Source organism: Manduca sexta, chromosome 28 (assembly GCF_014839805.1).
Source record: "Manduca sexta isolate Smith_Timp_Sample1 chromosome 28, JHU_Msex_v1.0, whole genome shotgun sequence".
NCBI classification, from domain to species: domain Eukaryota; kingdom Metazoa; phylum Arthropoda; class Insecta; order Lepidoptera; family Sphingidae; genus Manduca; species Manduca sexta.
The window spans coordinates 11,217,557-11,239,873 of NC_051142.1; the positions used below are offsets into that span (position 1 = coordinate 11,217,557).

Below are 22,317 nucleotides of genomic sequence, written 5' to 3' on the forward strand. Positions count from 1 at the left end.
TAACATTTTCGATTATAACTTTTTTATTTATAGTTCTACGACAAAAGTTACTAAACCAAAGTTGTAGAGAATTTAATTTGCAACAAAAAGTGTTTATACATTTTTTGTCAGATAAATAGTTTAAGAGATACATCGTAAAACCATTTCAACCCCTATTTTCAAGATGGCGGCCGTGGGACAAGGGTGGCGACCCCACAAACTTGGTTTTAGCTTTAGAATGACCCCCCCTACACTTAAAAAAAATAAAATTGCGTCCTCTAAAAAACGCAAGGTAAGGCCTAAAAAATGTAACATTTCAATGGACTACTATAATAATGCATTTACTCGTATTTTGACATAAAAAAGTATAAAAACGATATGTAATATAAATAGATACTGTACTAGGTACTTTGTGTAGAAATGCATCAATATATTATGTATATAAAATATATACTGTACAGTATCGCCCCATAACATTTTAATATAATTTAGCACCATGTTGTTTATATTCCTCCTGAAAATCCCATAATCAATATTTGAATCCTTACTTACTCTTAAATATTTTTAGTCCTTCGATAAAAGTGTCAATATCAGAGTAAGGATATATTACACATAAATTCATTATCAGGCTAGAACGCAATTTCATTCTCTATTATATCCATTTTAAAATCCAATTCTTATATTATTACATAGTCACTATGAATAAAATCTTCGGACTTCAGATAGAATAACTTCATAGGTTGATTCGTCGATTATAAGAAACTGTTTCGCTCTTCTACTGAAGTAATAAATGTCACCGGTATAGATATCAAACCACAACGCATGGATGTGCAGATCATGTTTCTCTAGTCGTTTTTTTAGCATACCATATGACGCTACATTTTGTAACTGCTGGAGCGTATTGACCTGGAAGTTGAAACAAGGGGTGAACTTAAATGTATTATAGACACTGTAAGTATATTTTGTTGGTGTCGTTTCCAAAGTTTACGTGTTTAGTAGAAGAAATTAGATATTCAATAATTATTTAAGTATTTAAATCGAAACTAAGCAAGTGACATATGGGAACCTGTGCGATGCTAGAGATAATATTTTGTGACCATGTACTTTATTGATGTCGAATTAAACGGTCATTATTTAAATCATTATCTATTGTGTCCCAGTTATTATTGTCACCCTACACGCGCTTTGGACACCCACCTGAGAAAGTTTGTCTTCTATACAAAATTTATTTTCTGGATCTATATACGCGACAAACTTTCTTTGTGGTGTTTCTGCTGTAAACACCATAGGCTTAGAGAAATCACCGCGCATTTCAAGGAATTTTTTTAGACTGGAGTTCCCGTGTGTGCACAGCCACGATTTCAGTGGAGATATTCGTCTTTGTTCCTAAAAAAGAAATAATAATATATGAATATGACTTATTGAAACGAAGATTATGAAGGAGTAGACATAAGTGTTTTTACTGCTTTTGGATTTTTCTACTTTTATTAATATTTCTCTAGCCATATTAATTACGAGATCCTCCTTCGTCCAATAACTAAATAGTGAAGGTATTTCCAATATAGCCATAATGTCAATGAGAGGAAGCGGTAGATTTGGGTCGTGTTTTAATTTACAAATCAATTGTTTGCACAAAATTGATTTATTATTGCCCAAGAAAATAATATAACTTACCACGTCGGATTCCTCTTTGCTTTTCAATTTATATAATAAGTTCATAGCCTTACAGTCACTGTGCCCACATACTATAATATGCCGAATATCATTTATAATGCACCCAAGTTCTAACGCTGCCGGTTCACAACTTGTCATTTCGTCAACAAAATACTCGGAGTGAGGAATTACGTTTCCAGCATTTCTCACTGAAATGGGAATATAGAATTTTGAAGGCTCACAAATTAATGATAAGCATAGTATTGTTTAGATTTATTTACCAACCAACAAACATATCGCCGACACTTGTTTCAGTAAACCTAGTTGGAATCATTCTGCTATCCATACACGTGTAGAAGACTGCTTTTGGCTAAGGCATAATAAAACTTTATTAGACTATAGTCAAAATTATGTATACAAGTGTCCGATAAGTGGTACAACAAACGTAAGAGGAAGATGATTTGTAGTTCTACTCTACCAAGCATAAAGAATGATATCTATTAAAAGTGTCACCATTTTCGAATTATTAAGGACTTTCTACCTTTTTTTTCCAAAATTGCCTTTCTTGACCAGTCTTATGTTCCTGAGTCCTGTGTTCACAAATAATTATATATATTTTCTTATTTTTTGTAACAAACGTGGGAGTAATGAGTAATAATTATTTTATGGAGTATTATCCGGAAACCTTGAAAAAAATTTATATAAGTATTTCATTTCTTTTTAGAAAATTATTTTTATAGGTAAGTACTACTTCGTCCTTCGATAATGAAATAAAATATTGGACGTATTTGCAGATTTTAACCATTCCAATGTTTTTATTAGCATAAAAACATTGGAATGGTTAAAATCTGTAAATAATAATATTTTTTAAGGCAATGTAATTATAATACCATGACGCACGAAGAATGGGATTTTTGGCAACTCCCTGTTTGGTTGCAAAGTTATTCATTGTCTCGCTTTATCATTGAAGCGTGTATATCATTAAATATGACTTTCTGGTTTTTGCGCATTCACTACGATCCGTGTTTGGTAGGGCACACTTCAGTCTTAAGCCATCTTCCCCTAAAGTTTGTCGTACTATTTATGGAACACCTGTATATTTATTTACAAAATATGCTTTAGGCATTAACTATCAGTCTTCTTATGGGTGAGGTAGAAATGAGATAGTAAAAATATTTATTTATTATTTTTATTAGTTACTTATCTCGGAAATAGCTGTCTTATTGATATTAGAATCTAATGTGAATATATTCCATTAGATTTTGTTTATAATTATAAACCAAGATGTAATAATAAATAATTAATTTTAAATTTTGTGAAATAACCTAAAATAAAATAACTGAATAATATGTATCAAAATACGTTATCTTCTAAGTGTATACCTGACCTAATAGTTGAATTTGAAAACCTTTTTTTCTGTTGGCAAGTTGTCTTCTACAGAACCTTATATAATTGATTGCAACTTCGAGTTATTGCTGTCATTTGTCAAATAAGTCAAATGTCAATGTCAACAAAATATTTGGTGACCTAATTTGTATGCGGTTCCGAGCGGAATATTTTATTAATTAACTAATATAACAATAAAATATTATCAATTAACCAATTATAAAGCACCGCAATCCATTAATTGTGTACCCAAGGTTTGCCTATCAAGTGAATTACATCACTTAAGGTCAGTACTAGATCGGTCGCTAATAATAAGCATTATAGCTTACCGTTGGGTTGTCTTTGACTTGCTCGAACTGTTTCACCATGCTTGCGCGGTCCAGAACGCGATATCTCATAATGCCACGCAGTATTCTCTCCATATTTAATATAACTTATTACTCACATCAGTTGTAACTGCTATATTTTTTTTTATTTACCGTACACACTACCGTTATATTATAGTGTGTTTTGCCGTAGACTGACATTTCTGACCTTCATTGGCAAGCTTATCGTACCCGCGGCGACTTATTTCACGGTGGCAAAACAAATTTATTGTGGGTCAATGTACACACTCACTTAAGGAATGGAATGATGCAAATTTATCAACTAGTATTATAGAAAGATAAATGGCGTACTGTATCTGATAATTTACAAAAAACACAGATATTGATTTAACACATTATATTTCAAATGCATCAATAATTTAGTGGAAGTGCCATTAATAGGCATAATATAATTTAAGTGATTTTTAGTACTGTCTATTGTAATCACACAACTGGTAAAAACGAGATTAGATAAGATTATACTCTAGAAATCACTACCTTTTCATTTGATAAAAAATAGGAAATTATTTTTTTATTTATTCATTTATATCTACTGTAAGTATATATTATTATATCTGTCAAATATTTGTTCATAATTTTTTTAATTAAACCTGCTTTTGTGTACACTTTTTTTTATTATTAAATATAATTTTTTGTATAAAAATCAAATCCTTTTGCTGATGGGTGAATTCATGGTTTTTCTGAATTTTTAGGAGTTTATTGTAGGTTGTTCATATTGTGTCAGTCTATATTATATGTTATTTAAAGGGTGTTAATATAAATTTATGTTAAATATTACAAAGAGTGAAGGTCTCATATCAAATCAAATGTAGGGATAGTATATTTTGTCAATATTTATTATAAGTTATAAATAATTTGTATTAAAATATAGTTAAAATGATTTACAATATAAACAATAGTGATGTTTCATAATGTGTTATTATTTTGTGTTGTAGATGAATGCAGATAGCTCAATTGGAGACAGCATAAAAAAGGATGAGAATGCACCTCCTGTGTTGCCAGCTAGCCACCGCTTTGTGGAACCAGTCAAAGCAGTCAAATCAATTACAGACATGGCTATTTGGGAGAAATCTGAAGCTTACATGGAGTTTACAGGCTTTATAGCAACTCTTAATGAAGCCATCAAAGGAAAGCCTTTGTCAGTGGACTGTAAAATTTCTGAAAATGTTACAAAAATCATGAATATGCTGGATAAGATTGATAAAATGATTGATGAATTCCCACCAGTGGAACAACCACAGAGATTTGGTAACACCTCATTCAGGGACTGGCTTATAAAAGTTAAGGCAAATTCTACAACATTATTACAAGAGGCATTACATCTCAATTTACATTTGGCCATACCAGAAATAAAGATTTACTTAGAAGAGAGTTTTGGGAATGCAACACGCATTGATTACGGCACTGGTCATGAGATGTCATTTGTAATGTTCTTATGTTGTTTATATAAAATTGGCTTTCTTTTCCCTGAGGATAATGTTGCTACTGTATTTTTGATATTTAATAAGTACCTCAATATTGCCAGAAGATTGCAGAAGACATATAGAATGGAGCCGGCCGGGAGTCATGGTGTGTGGAGTTTAGATGATTACCAATTCATACCGTTCATATGGGGAAGTTCTCAGCTTGTGGACCAACCAAAAATATATCCTCCTGCCAAGTTTTTGGAAGATGAAATTATTGACAAGTTTTCAAATGAATATATGTTTTTGTCATGCATAAAATACATAAAGGAAGTAAAGACAGGGCCATTTGCAGAGCATTCTAATCAGTTATGGAGCATCAGTGCTGTAGGTTCATGGACAAAAATAAATCAAGGGCTCATTAAGATGTACAAAAAGGAAGTGTTAGCCAAATTCCCAGTAATACAGCATGTTCTGTTTGGTTCTCTTCTCCCAATCAGAAGGTTTCCAATTAGTAATTAATTCAACATTGAACCACAATTTTACATTTTGTGGATTCTAACAATAATATATACTGTAAAACACCAAGTACATACCTACACAAGAATTTCTAATGTACTAATGAATTTTGTTTTATGTAAACCAGTATTAGAAATTGTGCAATGTTTATGTTAGAACTAAATCTGTTGAAACAATTGAATGTGATATTAAAATATGTATAGATAATAATGACTTTAATGCGAGGCATTACATTATTTGGTACCTTCCTTGTTTTTATATGCTTAATATATTATTGAGTGATTAACTTTCAATTGACTAATATCTTTAAAGAGTAAATATTAATTTAAAATATAACTAATCTGCTATGATAAAAGTGCGTAATTTTTTTTATGTATAATATCTTCCATCTTCATAAATGTACGTAGCCTTTAAGGCAGAGATGGCGAACCAATGGCATTTGTGCCAGTTGTGGAACGTGACAAAATAATTCGGGTACGCGAGTAATGTGCTGAATATTGTATATGTATCTTTGGGCTTCACTGCGCTTAAAATCAGGTCATATAAATTATAAATCATGTTGCAAGGGATAAATATATCGGATAATTATATTACACTTGAAAGAGCATAAGTTGAAATATAATAAATTGATGTATTGCCGAAGTTACGATTTGAAAAGTTGATTTTAGTTAAATAGGTATACCTACCGGTTTTAGAGAATGTGCGCGACAGCCGTGTGCTCCAGGTTCTTGGGGGGGCGCCACATGCTTGAGTTTGATGTATTCGCTTTGACATAAATAAGAGAAAGACCTCTATGTAATTATTTAATTTGAGATACACCAATAATAAAACAGTTGGGTTGACCCATCTAGACCACCTTGGTAGACTGACATCCTAAAGATATTAACGTCAAAAATTGTGAATCAAGAACATAGGTACTGGATGGGGAAGATGGGTATTAAAAGTGATTATCATTGAAGATTGAGTTCACGGGTGTATTGAAGGTTGGGAGGGAGTCAGAGAAATTCCGCTGCCTCGCTCTTGCACGATTACGCACTTGATTTTATTTTTATTGATAAGGGACTAAAATACTTAGAAAATTTCGTGATGTGAATCCGCCCGAAATCAGACGAATCATTGTCATCAAACGGGTCGGCTTGAGAGGCCGTTGGTACTAACGTAGATACTAAACTACATATCGCTAGTCTTCTGTTTTAATTTCGTTATTATGTAAAACCAAAAAAATCATAAGATAATTCCAATTCATTGGTAATATCAGTTACATGTCATATCGAATATTATCTCACGAGTGATAACATTGAGGCCTAGCGATTACAAATTATATCACAGCTAGGTATGGGTCCGTACAGCTGAAGAACCTAAAAAAAAATATAAGAAGCGCACGCCTTTAGATTAATATTAATATAGTTGCTGCTGCTTACCTAAGGCGCGGCGGTTGCGGTTTAACCAACACCGCTTGGATTTGTTGCAGTGCGGGCTGATACTCTTTGCTTTTTAAAGTTTTTAATACTTGGTCTTGCATTATTTACATCAAGTTCTGACTTCCATATTTAATACTTATTATTTATAGATTTGATGCGCTATTATAATAAATACAATATTGCCGATTTTAACTCGATTTTCTTATTTACTTCCTAATAAAAAAAAAAATTAACACATAGGTATTAAAACTATCAAAGATTCCATGTGTGAAGATTTACGATGATAACATACCTATCTACATTATCTACTCTACTGGTAATTCAGAGCAAATAAAAAAAGTAAGTACTTACTGATAAAATCATGCTTTCAATGATCATAATTTAGAAGGATATTACGATGGCATATCAGAATCGGAGAGAAGCAAAAAAATCTTAAACACTATTAGGTATGCTAATATCTGCTTCGTTGAGTATTCTTAAAGTACCACTTGCAGGCATCAAACTTGATATCCAAGTAAAGTACTCGACCATGAATGCTGAATTGAAATTCGACCAGAATCAGTTTTTATATACGAAATTGTTTGCTTTGACATAATAAATCAGGAAAAAAGGAAGGATAACATATTTTCTAGAGAACGCAGAGAAAAAGATTCATGGTGGAGAAAAAATTCGTATCTTACAATTTATTGCATAAATATTCAATTAAACACATTTGTAACACAATTATTACAATAATTCTAAATCCATACATTCCACAATAATCTAAACCTCTGTGGGTACATATTACATACATCAATATTAACTTACTTTATCTAACTGATAATATAAGTTACAACAGCGTGACAAGCTCTTATTTTTTTGGTCTTAAGAGTTATTTCCGAATGATATCAACACGTATTTTGATACTGTCCCAAAGAAGTCCTCGTACATATCTCTTTTGGTCATGCGTCTCAAGCATTTAATTTTCTATGCCTTTTTATTGCGAACCAACATTGAATAGAGTGAGGAAACGCTTGGTAGAGAGGTATGTAGGTACAATAATTGAATGACTAGCTGTTATAATACTTAAGGCGATACGTCAAGGTCCATTTTCATACATTTTTTTTCACCTTTAATCTGGGTAACTAAACAAGTATTGGCAAGTAAAGAATTTAAATTCACGTCTAGTTAGTGGTTAGTTCTCGCAGTTGAAAGAAAAACGTAAAAATAATTAATAATCATGGATATTTCAGCCTTAAAAATTTAATATGACGAAATTTTAAAGGCCGAAATATCCATGATTATTCTTTACTTGCCAATACTTGTTTAGTTATCCAGATTAAAAGTGAAACAAAATGTATGAAAATGGACCTTGAGGTATCACCTTAAGTTATAACAACGTATTTCTAATATTGTAGGTTGGTTTTATTTTGGTGCCAAGAAGTATTTTGAAAATATTGTCTTGGCCATCTTATCATTGAACTAATTAAACTTTCGGTTAACATAGTTCTCCAGGAACTGAGTTTTCTGATATTAAAATACATATTGTACTTAGCTACATATAGGTAGGTAGGTGAATAATTTGAATTGCATCAGTGTTCATTAGTTTTTTTCGCGGTCTTGTTAATATAAGTATTATAGAGTGTGTAGGTCATGCCGGCGGTAAGCGCGCCGACGGCCGTGCCCTGAGCTATCACTCGGAACTGCATGAGGAACACGCTCGTACTCATTGCGCCACGCCTTTTGTACGAGTAGGCGCCAAAACCGACTGCCGTCACTAGTCCTGCGATAGCTGTGGACAAAAATAGATCACAATAATATTTTATTGGCAAATTTTTTGAGGATTTCTGAGGATTAGGTGGCTCGGTGCGTATTCTTTAGTCGTGATTTAGGAATATTCGTGTGCCTGCCGCACCAGGAAGGGCACGGCTATAACCATCATTGGCTATAACCATTTTTGTTTATAAAATATATGATTTTCACAAGCTACATACAGCCAATTTTGTTTTCATTTATTTTATTGAGATAATTTAACTCCCGAATGAGATTTATTCTAATAGTACCTAGGTAGTTAGTGTGCCTATTTAAAGAAATTACGGGACCTCACAGTCGGAGACTTCTTTATATTCCGTAGGTATCTTTGATCTAATAGATAAAAGAAAACTAGGTAGACGTTTATTTATTCTTTTCATATTCTCTGAATAGGTATAAAAATATATATATATCTGAGTAGAGGCAAAAAAAGCGCGATAGCCTAATTGGGTGTGGGACGGACTGCCAAGACGAATGTCGGCAGGTGCAAATCCCAGGGGTACACGTCTCTGACTTTTGTAAAATCATATGTGTCTAACCATCTGTCAAATTTCATCCAAATCCGTTCAGCTGTTACTGCGTAACTTCTAACTTACCTAGTCAAATTATTTATAAACTTTCGTATGTATGTTATTAAAAAGATACAATATATATAATACAATAGATAAGAAGTAAAATATATTAAAAGAAGAAAAAATAATAAATAAAATTTAGTGAGATAGTAAGAAGTAAGAGGATAAGATTAAGATCATAGGTATTGTTATATAGGCATAATGTTTAATACTTACCAACGACCATAAAAGGAGATTCTTTTGATTTTCTTATAAGTTTTTCCTTTTGAGTTTCTTCATGGTAATCATAATAGTTTGGTTTTTCCTGTGACATGTTAAGGGCTCTAAAAATAAAAAATATTTTCCAGTTCAATATATCCTGCATGGCATTTTCCTTATGTTATATTATAAAGATTATTAGAAAAAAAAATTTGGAGGAAGTTCCTCAAATTCTATAAGATAAAACTTTAGATAAAGGTTTTAGTTAATACTAGCTTATCTGTCTTTCGTGCTCATGTAGTTTTACTGAAGTATTTTACTATCTCGTTTGTGGTATGTGACCACAATATCTACTTATTTCTTTACTCAGTTATCAAGCAGCAGGAGGCAAGTGATATATAATTCGGGAATATCTACTACGCACCTAAGTATTAGGTATAGATAAGGCTTAGAATGTTATGTCTTAGAAGTAAGAATAACGAGCGCAGTGCAATATGAGGTTTACTATCAGGCACGCATCTAGCTTGTAATATATTAGTATAAAAATATTAGATAGTACATAGATGAAATATCAGCATTGAGCTCATGACTCGATAGGAAATGCCAAGGTAACAAGATAAAAATAAAAATATCTACGGAACTACAGCGTTTAATATGCTTTGATGATGCACACTTATTTTTCTATAAGAATATTAAACAGTTCGCAACAGTCCAAATTACGGACACAACAAGTTTTAAAAATCAGGTGTCAGGTAAGTAGGTAAGTATTAAGATTAAATTAATGAGATTTAATACAACATTCATCACTACTATCGGACTAAAGGTATTAAGCCTAAAGTTCCTTTATACTGACTACAGGACTTACCTCAGTTTAAGTCTGATAAAAAATAATACTCTCTCACTTATCAACACTGCAGTCCGAGCCTCAATTGAACGATGTTTAACGTTCAATTGTTTTAAACAGTGACATCACTTAGGTAGGTACTAAAAGTACTGGACAGTCGTCCATTAGCTTGGTAAGTAGTATGATCATATCAAGATCATAAAAATGAAAACCACATTCATGAAGGTCTTTTAAATTCACACACGTTCACAAAAAATGTGGTATCATTACCTTAGTTAAGTAGTTGTTACAGTAGTGTCCACACTGGGTTGAAGTACAAAACTAATCAATTTGTATAGATATAACAAATATTGAGCAAGATATGAGTAGATATAACACGAGTCGCTGTGACGCACAACCCATGAAGCGTGTAAGCTTTTGTACACGCGAGTTCCTTGTAGGTACAAGAGATTCGGATTAACTAATATCGACATAAGTGCGCAGGAGCATGAAACTAAAGAACTCCTAGTTATTAGCTTACATTTGGGTATGGAATACGAGGTGTTGCACGTGGCTTCGCCCGCGAGAAATTCCTTGGGTGTTAAATATTAATATGTTTTTAGATACTTTGTGGGTTGGTACATTCTGATATAATTGAGTCCAATTGTAAATTGCAATGGTAACTATTAGATTGTATCAATGATTTTTTATTTAGGATTGAAATTAATTAGACACATCACCAATAAACAACAAGAAGCAATCTTTAACATATATAGAGAAACGAAAGGTTTCTAAACAAAAGATGGAATAAATTGACAAATTTGAATTTAGTTAGGCATGGTTATAATTGTCTTCGAGCAGTTTGGCGTTAAATCCAATACAGGCAAGAGGAATAAACCAAAATTTTAAGTTAGAAAAAAATAAAAATCTCAACGTATGAAACATAAATTATATATTTCAAGTAAAAAATATGATACTATTGTCTTTGTGATAACTGATGATGACATAATCACGTTGAAGGTACATTGAAATCAGAAAATTAAATAAAACCATGTTACCTAGCTTGTTTCATAACAAAATAATCGAATACTCCAACGAGTAGCTACGACTACATGATCGATTAGCGAGTACAACCACGGCTTTACGTCGTAACAGTTTTTATTGCAAAACAGTAGTTTTAATGCCGATGGATTGCTGTACAAAATCCAGCGTTGTAATTAGTTGCGCTCGCTTATCCATCAGCTGTCAGCACCAGCTGGCTCTAATGCCGGCGCCACACATAGCAAAAATATTTGAACACTTGTTTGAACACATGTGTAGCACGGGTATTTGCGTATTTGCCATTCGGTATCGCTTTTTCAACCACATATCAAATCGTTCAAAGTTAAAAACTTTGCGTATTCTGCCACACTTGTGCAAAGTTCAGTTGTATTGAGTTGTATGAAGGAGAATCGATTATATGGAATCCCTAAAAGTAAAAGCCATAAACATTTAAATTTGGTCAGTGTCGCCTGGATCAGAATAACAAGTAAATAGTTATCTTGCTCCATATCGGAGTTGTTAGTTTATTTTTATATAGGTATATGTAATAATTATATTCACAAATAGTACACGTATACCGCGTCCACAAAATCGCAGTCCATCGTGTTTGTTGTCTCTTTGAATACTGTGAGCGAATTTATTTGCAAAGCCTGTGTGGCAGGTCCAGGAAAAACTGTGTTGACATGTGTGGCAAAGTCTTTCAGTCTTTGTTCAAATATTTGTCTGTATGTGGCGCCGGGATAAACACGGCATGGTTGGTACGTTGATCACCAGCTTGAAGATTTGTGTCAACTTCCGTATATTAAGTATACAAAAATGCGATATTTTTTAGTTCGTACATTTTTTTTAAAGCTGGGAAAGTTTCTTAGCAATTCTCATTAATGTTCATAATCTCGATGACATGCCAGATCTAGCACTTTTAAATGTTTTGTTAATTTATAAAATGGCAGCGTTTCTATAATGGATTTGAAAATCATAATTATCCTGGTTCCTGTTTTTTTTTTCAAACAAGTTGTCATTGGTAACAAATATAATAAGGTAAGCTGGCAATGCACTCAAGAATTCTTTTGCTATTGAAAACATTGATTAGGCGGTGATGAGCACACTATCAGGACACCGTTCTTTTGCCGCATTGCTGATAGAAATAGCCTAACTGATCCAGACAGGCGTAAACTAGTCGTTTAGGAGGTAATGCCCAAAAAGTTAAGCGACATGTTTGGATATTATTCTGCAGAATTCTATCACATTTCAACATTGAACATTAGCGAGTTAAAATCTATTCGAAATTACATAATTTGATGTTTACAAAGTGTGCAGATAAGCATTGCGTGCTGTCTGTATACCCAAACTGCGGACATTGTTCACCAACATAATACAATAAGAACGAATTACATAGTCCGAAACACTGCAAATTAAAGTAGTAAGTACTAATTTAATTTGTTATCCTTGACTTTCGATATAACGTAGTATCGAGTGTTTGTGACTGTGATTTTGATACTATTTTTGGATTTCCAACTGCATGAAGGTATAGCACTTACTGAGTTTATAATATGTACGTTGTATGAACAGCGTTGCAGTAGGATTGTAAGCGATATTTGATTGCTATGAAGGCGGGAATACATTCTTGTCACCCAAAGTGGTTAAAGAATGTGTCACGATGACTAAACTTTAATATTTTATCAGTCGAATTCATATATTATCAGCTATTAAAAACGTAGTTGCTATTAGAAATATCGACGTTACATGCACGAAACAACTAGAGTAAGACTTGTAAGTATAAGGGCCTTACCACACTACGACGGAACTGACATTACTCTGAAGAAAACCACTTAATTTTTTTTATATAAATCATATGCAAATAACTGTTGTAAATTATGTGGCCAAGTTAATCGTAGTGAAGCCCCTATATTCAGTTGAATGCAGACCAAGTGTTTATTATTTAGATCACCATATAAATGCTGTATAAGTCTGCTATGGCTAGATAGTGTTTTGTCTCGCTTCCTCTGGCGCCAAATATCACCGAACACGGTAAATCGAAACACTAAATAACTAAGATAATATAATTATACAGCGTTTAATGGTAAGGCGGTCGATTTATTAATTAGACATAGTCTTATGGTGGTTGTTTACATATTTTAACCAATTCTATTACTTTCCATACCAGCTACGGCGTAATTTTAACGCTTCTATATATATTCTACATATATAACTTATATTATGAACGAACTAGTTTATTTAAAAACAAATAGGTACATGTTTAAATATTCTAAATTAGTTTATAATTTATTTTAATATATTAACTCAATAATATTTAAAGTTCTATTTATTTCCTAGTTACGGGTTTCTGATACAGCGACAATATATTTACCTTTTTCTTGTATTTTTTTTAATATTTACTCTTTATATTTATCATTATTTAATCTACATCAACGGGGACAAGAAAATACCGCAGCAGATTCCTATTTTAATCGGATAGAACCAATTAATATGAAATTTCTACTAGCAACATCAAGCTTTATGTTTTGTAAATATAAACATTTAATTAACAATTATAAAGTTATATAATTGACATCAAAGCAATTGATATGGCATTGTCATTATCATCTTGCTAAGTCTTATGAATAAGGGCTTGTTTCACAAATTTCAAGTAAAGTTTATTTGACAGTTATACTGCTAATGTAGGTAGTAGTAAAATTATTACGATTTATCTGGGAGCATAGATTAAAGTGTGACTTTTTTATTTGGTCGGTTTATACATTTATGACAAGTAGCATTTACTCAGACGTAGTGAAACATGTCCTTAGTATAAGATTTAAGTCCCTTTTCATTACATAACAAAGGCGACGGAATAGTATGAAAGAGATTTATATACACTTACATACCTACAGAAAGAGGTAAATATAATGTTTAAATTTTGACAAACAATTATTTTGGAATTTAATGAAGTTTAGAAACTGATATATAAATTATTTAATAGACCACAGCAATAAAATTACGCAACAACGAACACCATCTAACGCCTTGCTTTGGCAAGAGTTTTCGTGCTAAGCACTTCCGATATTACAAACGTACAGCGCACCAAGTGTGATGGCATTATTGACAGATACAATCCTGTCATTTTATTTATATAACCTAATGCTTTGAATATAGCAATTGGCCAAATAACCTAAAGAAGCCTGTAGCCTGTAATTTATTTATAAACTGTCCACTATTCACCTGATCTTCGTATAACAGACATAACTAGTAATATAAGTCTTTACAGACTATTTTGCTGGTATTTACAAATGACAGCTGTCAAAGTCCAAGCGTCAATCTGTCAAAAAGTCGTGACATGCGCGCGCACGTTGAACAATTAACTACCGTCACGAGGTATGCGCGTCTCATTGATACTGGCTGGGCGCGCTGGACGACACTTTTTCTAGCTTCTCGAAGTGTTTGCGCGCGTTTCTAATGTTGATGAGCGTAGCTTCCGACGGTATCTTGGGGTCAGACATCTCGACCATCACGTAAGTGTTGCTCGTGAACCCGTCTATGAACGCCGCGAACACGCTGTTGCGTACCTGCTCAAACAAAATATTGAAATAGAAATTAGGGTAGAAGACGGGGGCCGTAGGCACGATAATTTTCTAAAATTGTTAATGATAATAGAAAACGAAACAATATGTATGGAAATGACATATCCTATCGATAAACTCTATCGCTCTCATAAATAAATTAAGCGTTGTCTCTCTCTCACTCAAAAATAATTCATTGAATTTAGAATTGTCAAAGCCCGTATCGAATTTTTATTGTCACATTTGATTCTGATCAGCCCATAATAATTTAGATAGAAATTTTTATTCATTTATAATGAATCAAAATAAAAAATCAGGAAGATTTTTTGGAAAATATTGTTTTTAATAACAACCAAACACTTTAAATATCAGTCACTTCACTAATAAGTCTAACTCTCTATTTTTTTATATAATATACTAACCTCCATGCTCTGGAACTGCGCGGCGAGCTTGGAACAGGAGAGTTTGAACTGCTTGATGATGTTGGAGACTTTCTCGAAGCGGTGCGCATCGCGGTGCGGCCGCCGCTGGCAGTGCGACACCACCAGGAACGTCGCGCGCTCGAACAGCAACACCTGCCATTCAATGTTTCAACTAACCAATTCAACACTACAAGTGTCGCGTTCTTAAATTTTAATACCTATAATATAATATTATACCTATTTTGAAACATATCAATTTAATAGACCACTTTAATTTTTTTTTGTGTAAATACAAGAATATTAGGAATTCTACGAACTATTGAAAGGGCAGGCAGGCTGATTCAGTCTCAGTTCATTTTGTGTATAATATTTTTTATGGCACTATATTTTTTTTTATTTTGACGATGGGAAAGTGATTTTTTATAATTTTACTAGTCCAGTGATTATTTTTGTCTAGTGTTAAGTTTAAATGACATAAATTACCTCATCAGCATCCACAATAGCAGCAAACTGTTTCAGTGAAGATTCCAACGCTTTCACATTTGGTATTAACTTATACACTATACTTGACCACGCCCTGAAACCCAAATAAAAAACAATATAATAATCATATTTCAATGTAAATCTAACTACCAAATATTAAGTTATTAATTGACTTTGTTGGATGGGGTGAGAAGATGTTAGTAATTTAATTTTTTTAAATAATTTCGTACTTTATCCTCCTTCCATTATTGTTAAACAATCATATAATATTTTAAATTAACACAATGTGAAAATCATTAATCTTACACAACTTGGGTACAACAGAAATGATAAAATTGCACTCACTTATACAGTGTTTCATCCCATATACTAGTTCTGAAACAAGTACACTCAAGTGGTTTAGAGAGCCGTTTGAGATCCTCCTCCCTCTCTCTGAATATTTCCTCACGCTGTTCCTCTGCTATCAGGTCCATTTTGTGCACCAAACAAAATATTCTTGCATCTGGTGAATTCTGAAATTCATAGTTTATAGTCATAATTACTAGACTCAAATGACAGTCTCAGTTTTTTTTTAAATCTGATGTCTAATTATGCGTTTTTTAAACTGTCAGCTTTGTTTAACCTTTCAGTTTGATTATGATTGGACTGTCCATTGAGCACTTTTTTTTTACATACTCCCTTAAGTATGTTGCCTAAAAGATTTGGCTTAGTTATTCGACTAGCTATCTTATTGATGTATTTTATGAGTCCATACATATAATAATTTGCTTGACTTTCATCCACAAAGTACTATGCCTTTGCCTGTATCAGTGGCGAAGGGTGAAAATTTTCATAAGGGAACCCGAAGAAATATTTTTTTCTACGGATTTACTACGCATTTCACAATAAAAATAAAATCAGTAAAATATCATAGTACTTAATAATTTTCTTCTAACGTAAACATGTCTAAACTCTAAATTTTAAAAATAATCACATATTATTTTGAACATAGGTACCTAAAAGAGTCCAACAAAAATTAATAACGCACACTACACACAAAAACTAATTAATACATTCTAAATTATTAAAAAATGTCGCGCCAATGGCTCAACATGAAGCCGCAAATTCTCGGGTTATCCTGAAGTACATATACACGCACGCACACATGTATTTTTACGTCACTTCCAAAAGATTAGACAAAGACACCGCGCTGCGTGTGAAAGAGACAACAATATCGCGAGGGAAGCTATGCGCGGCCGGGTTCACTTCGCACACTATAAAGCGCGAGCACTGCGCGCGAGTTACGATTTAACGAATTGATACTATGTACCGTTATCGTTGAAGTATTGATTTCATTGAATAAGTATAAGATGACTTGTTTCAGTATACTATTATTATTCTAGTTATATTTATGATGTTTTTCTTTAATTATTTTTAATTAATTTACAAAAGGTAACCCGGTAGGAATCGGCTTGTATGGACGCTTCGCCACTGGCCTGTATGCAATATTTGCGAATATCCACACTTGTTTAATAACTGGATTTTTAAGGGAATTCAATCACAACCAGTTTTGTGTAAAATTTCCGTATAAAAATCAATAAACTAGTTTTATTGTGCAACAACTTATACTAGATTCCACAAGGTTATAAATATTAACATACATAATAGGTCTGGTTGTTTTAAATTGTAAAGTAAAAAATTTAGTTCTTAAGACCACTCCTAATACAAATTTTATAAGAAACTGTGTCATAATTCATTGTTAATGAAATAAATGGTTTTCATAAGTAATTGATTAAATGCTTCCGAGTTGCTTTCCCTGGTCACACATTTTGTGTATGTTTTTTACAAGGTTAACTCAGGAATGGGTCTCCTAGAAGAGATTGAAATCACACAGGTTGCTAGTCATAAAAAGTAAGCCATAATCCATATTGAAGCTACAATGGGTTCTATTATGGCAGGCGAAGGAAGATTATCAGTGTGAAATCAAAACTTTTCTTAAATAAAAAAAAAATACTTAGTAAAGATGAACTTTCTTCACTTAGGCCAAACCATACCTGTAATATTGCTTCTAGACATGACTGGTAATAATGCATATCCTTTTCCATTTCTCTGCTCTCCACATCAAAAACATATATCAATACTTCCACATTTCTGAATATGTTATCTCTTTGTGAAGCAAAGTAGTTTTCCATGAATGCCTCCTGCCCCCCACAGTCCCATAAATTAAGCACCAGGTTACCCAGAAATCGGACATGAGAGTGTTCAACATCAACTGTAATGAAAAGATAATTGTGTTATGTTATATGTGTTATTTATGTTATTAATACATGACACACTATTATTGATTGGGAATTATTTATGAATACTCTCATGGTGAAATAGATTTCATAAATAATTTTTTAAAACACATTTTTAAATAAATAGCACTAAGGGAAATGGAAAGCGAGTCTGATATGTTTATCGCTATATATTCAAAGGAAGTATGTAGGAATAGGTCAATATTTAACTTTTTTTTTTACGATTCTTCAACACATTTAAAGATTCCTAAGAATTATTTATTTAAGATAGGTGTACAACTATAGTTTACCAGTATAACAGCTATAGAATTTGAGGATAAAACATGTTGTTATAGATACAAAGTAGAAAATGGCCCGACTGCACTCATAGCAGTGGGCAACAAGATAATGGTTATACTTGTTGATCATTTGTGACTCAACCAGAGAGAAGGTTAGATGTTTATACATGCCTATAATTTTATCTCTGATGTGTTCATTAGTACATCTATACATATTGCTAAGTACAAATGTACTGTAGAGAACTTGAAGGCCTCGATAGTCATTAGTTGTTGGATTTTTAATACTAGGAATTAGAATCCAGACTACATCTTTCATTTATATTTATAGCGAAGGAACTTAACTGGAATGCTGCTTTTTCTGTTTTATGTATTTAAATAATTTATGTTAAGTGTTAACATAACATTCCATATTGTTTTAACTGTACAATACTATACATACATTTATAGTTATGTTCACAGTTAAACATTCATTCTACATATTTATGTACTTACTTGTGGCACCAAGTCTTCGAGTGTCTCTTGCTATGTAGTTGGCAAATATAATAGACCTCATACTGGTCTTCCCTGAGCCACTTTTTCCCATCAATAATACCTGACGCATGGAAGAAAAACATTGTTATACATACATAAAAACATACTTTCAAACTCATGCCATTTATTTTATGTTATTGGTCGTTATGATAACAAATTATACAGTTGCTATCTAATACACTATTTATCTTTCTATTACGCACCTTTTTCTTCATGTTGACTAACTTGTGCTAGGTCAAGGGTCTAAAACTTTGAGTTCCTTTACTTTGTGTCGAAGTTATTCTTAATCTAATGGAGAATTTCACATATAGAATACATCAAGTTGTAAATTAAAATTGTTTAAGTTATAACGATGGTAATATAATTTTAATGTAGTAATAATAAATTTAAATGAAAAGAAAAAATAATTGTAGGCGTAATTCCCGTTTACGACAAAGCAATGACATGAGCTCTCATGTCATAACCAATTGAGTAATGACAGTTGACATTAGTACTTCGTTTTAAAATATGCAGAATGACTACGTCTCTTTGGTCTCCATTTTGATGAGAGTAAAAAATTATTTGAGCAATATCAAATATTTCCATTATGTGTAGGTAGATGGCAAAAGTATAACATTTCCAAATTCAGTTATCATATTATTTTGACTGAGCAGTGTATTTATGCTCATTTATGTAATATTGTTACATAAACAATATTACATAAATGAGGATAAACACTTTTAACAGGTACCCAGGTACGATGCAACGGTATGGATGGAATAAATAGGTAATAATTATCAATTGAAATTAGAAAAATGTACCTAGGTTTAGTAAAAATATTATAAGATAAATTTATCTACTCCTAAACGTAGTAAATATTCTTGTCAAAAGTTCCATTGTCATTTGTCAAACAAAAGTCAAAAGTGCATTAATGTTTGCAGAAAACGTGTGAATTTTTCCAAACCTTTTCATAAATATGTTATTGTGGACTTGGTGAATAATTGATAATCAACGGCGTAATGGCCCGTCATAGAAACGTGAGGAACAGACATTACTCGGATGAATATTACGATGAAGATCTTTATGGAAATTCTGTAGAGGAGGACAGCTGTTTGTCACCGAGTGATACAGCGCAGTGGATGTACGATAGGTCTCGAAACCAGCAAGCAATATCTCATTTCTTAGATAGTGCCAATGATATCCAAGAGGAATCAGAGGATGAACACCCGAATATTTCACAGCCGGCACTGGAAAGACGGGAGTCCACTGACATTCGCAGTCTCAATTTAGATGAAGAAAATGAGGCGAAGCTTATGTCTTGTTTAGATGCACTACGAGATATACTAGGTGATACGATTTCAGAGAATATACTCATACAATCTGTATTAAAACATAATTTTGATTATGACAAAGCTCTTGATGAAATATTAAATAACAACAAGAGTAAACAACATGGCGTCCCAAAAGTGGAGCCAGCGAAACCTACACTCACTATTGATCCTTTAAAACCAGCAGCTGTGATTTCAGTTCCAAAAGTAATTGCCACTAATCTTGAGCCCAAAAGTATGGCAATTGTTAAAGGATTTAAAATTGGGCTTAGTGAAGATTCTGGAAGTAGGCCTCAGACTCCAAGAGATCAGTCACCATGTACAGAAAGAGCAGCTATCAAGACTGAACAAATAGAAGAAGTTAAAACGCCAAAAGTTAAAGAGAATAAGGTTGATCCCAATAAACAGTACAACCAAGAAAGAGGCTCCGATAAAGATCACTTGTATATTGTTGTTATTGGTCATGTAGATGCTGGAAAGTCTACTCTAATGGGAAGGTTATTATGTGACCTTGGGGAAGTTAGCCAGAAAACGTTGCACAAATATGAACAAGAGAGCAAGAAGATTGGCAAACAGAGCTTTATGTATGCATGGGTCTTAGATGAAACTGGGGAGGAAAGGGTCAGAGGCATCACAATGGATGTTGGTAGAGCACAATTTGAAACAAAAACTAAACATGTTATCATTTTAGATGCACCAGGACATGCAGATTTTATACCAAACATGATAACTGGTGCAGGACAGGCTGATGTTGCTTTGTTAGTAATAGATGCAACAAGAGGAGAGTTTGAGTCAGGTTTTGATTTGGGAGGTCAGACTCGGGAACATGCTCTGCTTGTCCGATCACTTGGGGTAAGTCAGCTGGCAGTGGCTGTCAACAAGTTAGATACAAGTAATTGGTCTCAAGAAAGGTTCAATGAGATTACTAAAAAATTAAAATCATTCTTGAAACAAGCTGGGTTCAAAGACTCGGATGTGACCTATGTGCCATGTTCCGGACTCACTGGAGAAAATTTAATTAAACCTCCAAATGAACCAGAGTTATTGCAATGGTACAATGGGCCTTGTCTTTTAGATGTTATTGATAATTTCAATGTGCCAGAGCGACCAGTCTCTAAACCTTTGCGAATGTCCGTAAATGATGTGTTTAAGGGCACTGGGTCAGGTTTTTGTGTATCTGGACGCATAGAGAATGGTATGTTAAGTAAAGGCGATAAAGTTCTAATTTGTCCAACTAAAGAAATGGCTGAGGTCCGAAGTATAAGTCTTAATGATTTGTCCAGTAATGTTGGATTTGCTGGAGACCAAGTTGTTGCAACTATATCTGGTGTAGAAATGCAAAATGTTTCTGTGGGTTGTGTGTTAAGTGACCCCATACAACAAGTTCCAGTAACATCACGGTTTGAAGCTCGAATTGTCGTGTTTAACGTTAAAGTACCAATCACAAAAGGATTTCCTGTTCTCATTCATCATCAGTCTTTAGTAGAGTCAGCAAATATCGTCAAATTGAAGGCTTTATTAAATAAGAGTACTGGCGAATTGATAAAGAAGAAACCTCGTTGCCTAGGCAACAATTCGGTTGCGGTAGTTGAGATAGAAGTGTGCAGACCGATCTGTGTGGAGCGATACAAAGACGTGAAGGAACTGGGGCGTGTCATGTTACGTGTGGCCGGCGTCACTATAGCTGCGGGGCTCGTCACTGACATTGTTACAACTTGATCGATCTGAATGCGTTATCTCAATGCCGTAGCGCCGAACATACGTGACAATTAACGAATAGCTGATAATATGATTGATACGTATTGTAAAATGCTATATCTTAACCGCAATATGCTACGCATTTGGTGTACAATAATGTATCGTGCTATAAAATGATTATTAATTATTGTTTATAATCCTAATAAAAATGTTATTATTGTATATATTTTGGTTTTTGTCATATAATTTCAAAAATAATTGCTGCAGATTATTGTCCTCATTTAAAAAAAATACGAAAATCAGGCTATTTATGTATTAAATTATGTTTTTCTTTTTATGTGGTGTGTGTTATTACGCCAATTTCAAGTTAGATAAATTATTCTAGTTTTAACTCCCGACGGAAAAAGAGGGGTGTTATAAGTCTAAGTTGTGTGCAGGTGTGACTGTGTCTGTGTATCTATGTGTCTGTGTATGTCTGTCTATGGCATAGTAGCTCTCAAACCAATGGATTGATTTTGATACGTTTTTTGTTTGAACATACATGGGGTGATTCGGATACTTCAAGAGATGCTCTATCTCTGGACGTCCGCTTGACA

At 33.1% G+C, this 22,317-nt stretch overlaps 5 protein-coding genes across 7 annotated transcripts; 2 read left to right on the plus strand and 3 right to left on the minus strand.

Moving 5' to 3' along the window:
* Positions 1–242: 242 nt before the first annotated feature.
* On the minus strand, positions 243–3,640 carry LOC115446992 (beta carbonic anhydrase 1). Its single transcript, XM_030173854.2, has 5 exons — positions 3,348–3,640; positions 1,918–2,002; positions 1,654–1,841; positions 1,177–1,365; positions 243–885 (listed from the first exon to the last, which is right to left on the minus strand). Exons 1-5 carry the CDS (start codon positions 3,438–3,440, stop codon positions 676–678), a joined length of 765 nt encoding a protein of 254 aa, XP_030029714.1. The 5' UTR covers positions 3,441–3,640; the 3' UTR covers positions 243–675.
* LOC115446991 (serine/threonine-protein phosphatase 2A activator) lies at positions 3,108–6,939 on the plus strand. 2 transcript variants are annotated; one of them, XM_030173850.2, is made up of 2 exons: positions 3,108–3,304; positions 4,340–6,939. In XM_030173850.2, the coding sequence occupies exon 2, from the start codon at positions 4,340–4,342 to the stop codon at positions 5,327–5,329; it is 990 nt and encodes a 329-aa protein (XP_030029710.1). In that variant the 5' UTR covers positions 3,108–3,304; the 3' UTR covers positions 5,330–6,939. The 2 variants fall into 2 exon arrangements, with proteins under 2 accessions (XP_030029710.1, XP_037300835.1); XM_037444938.1 differs by lacking the exon at positions 3,108–3,304 and adding an exon at positions 3,692–3,838.
* Positions 6,940–7,401: 462 nt separating this feature from the next.
* LOC115446990 (HIG1 domain family member 1A, mitochondrial) lies at positions 7,402–10,660 on the minus strand. 2 transcript variants are annotated; one of them, XR_005113364.1, is made up of 4 exons: positions 10,423–10,660; positions 9,327–9,433; positions 8,111–8,518; positions 7,402–7,811 (listed from the first exon to the last, which is right to left on the minus strand). XR_005113364.1 is itself a non-coding variant. In XM_030173849.2 (3 exons), exons 2-3 carry the CDS (start codon positions 9,421–9,423, stop codon positions 8,319–8,321), a joined length of 297 nt encoding a protein of 98 aa, XP_030029709.1. In that variant the 5' UTR covers positions 9,424–9,433; positions 10,174–10,415; the 3' UTR covers positions 7,402–8,318. The 2 variants fall into 2 exon arrangements, 1 of the variants encoding a protein (XP_030029709.1); XM_030173849.2 differs by lacking the exon at positions 10,423–10,660 and adding an exon at positions 10,174–10,415 and having other exon boundaries at positions 7,402–8,518.
* A 406-nt stretch (positions 10,661–11,066) lies between these two features.
* On the minus strand, positions 11,067–19,188 carry LOC115446989 (ras-related GTP-binding protein A). The gene is made up of 7 exons (XM_030173847.2): positions 18,920–19,188; positions 18,678–18,777; positions 17,665–17,882; positions 15,977–16,143; positions 15,632–15,725; positions 15,149–15,301; positions 11,067–14,732 (listed from the first exon to the last, which is right to left on the minus strand). Exons 1-7 carry the CDS (start codon positions 18,929–18,931, stop codon positions 14,553–14,555), a joined length of 924 nt encoding a protein of 307 aa, XP_030029707.1. The 5' UTR covers positions 18,932–19,188; the 3' UTR covers positions 11,067–14,552.
* A 395-nt stretch (positions 19,189–19,583) lies between these two features.
* LOC115446988 (HBS1-like protein) lies at positions 19,584–21,945 on the plus strand. The gene has a single exon (XM_030173846.2). It carries the CDS (start codon positions 19,715–19,717, stop codon positions 21,740–21,742), a length of 2,028 nt encoding a protein of 675 aa, XP_030029706.1. The 5' UTR covers positions 19,584–19,714; the 3' UTR covers positions 21,743–21,945.
* Positions 21,946–22,317: the final 372 nt, after the last annotated feature.

What these genes read in the sequence shown, in the direction of transcription:
- LOC115446989 (XM_030173847.2), bottom strand. An exon ending in TCGAAGACTTGGTGCCACAA is followed by an intron (nt 17,883 to 18,677) that starts GTAAGTACATAA and finishes TTTTCATTACAG; the next exon opens with TTGATGTTGAACACTCTCAT. An exon ending in TGGGATGAAACACTGTATAA is followed by an intron (nt 15,726 to 15,976) that starts GTGAGTGCAATT and finishes TTTGGGTTTCAG; the next exon opens with GGCGTGGTCAAGTATAGTGT.
- LOC115446992 (XM_030173854.2), bottom strand. Translation starts at nt 3,440, where the DNA reads ATGGAGAGAATACTGCGTGGCATTATGAGATATCGCGTTCTGGACCGC. An exon ending in TGTCGGCGATATGTTTGTTG is followed by an intron (nt 1,842 to 1,917) that starts GTTGGTAAATAA and finishes TTCCCATTTCAG; the next exon opens with TGAGAAATGCTGGAAACGTA. An exon ending in GCAAAGAGGAATCCGACGTG is followed by an intron (nt 1,366 to 1,653) that starts GTAAGTTATATT and finishes TTTCTTTTTTAG; the next exon opens with GAACAAAGACGAATATCTCC.
- LOC115446988 (XM_030173846.2), top strand. Translation starts at nt 19,715, where the DNA reads ATGGCCCGTCATAGAAACGTGAGGAACAGACATTACTCGGATGAATAT.
- LOC115446990 (XM_030173849.2), bottom strand. Translation starts at nt 9,423, where the DNA reads ATGTCACAGGAAAAACCAAACTATTATGATTACCATGAAGAAACTCAA. An exon ending in ATCTCCTTTTATGGTCGTTG is followed by an intron (nt 8,519 to 9,326) that starts GTAAGTATTAAA and finishes TTTTGTCCACAG; the next exon opens with CTATCGCAGGACTAGTGACG.
- LOC115446991 (XM_030173850.2), top strand. Translation starts at nt 4,340, where the DNA reads ATGAATGCAGATAGCTCAATTGGAGACAGCATAAAAAAGGATGAGAAT.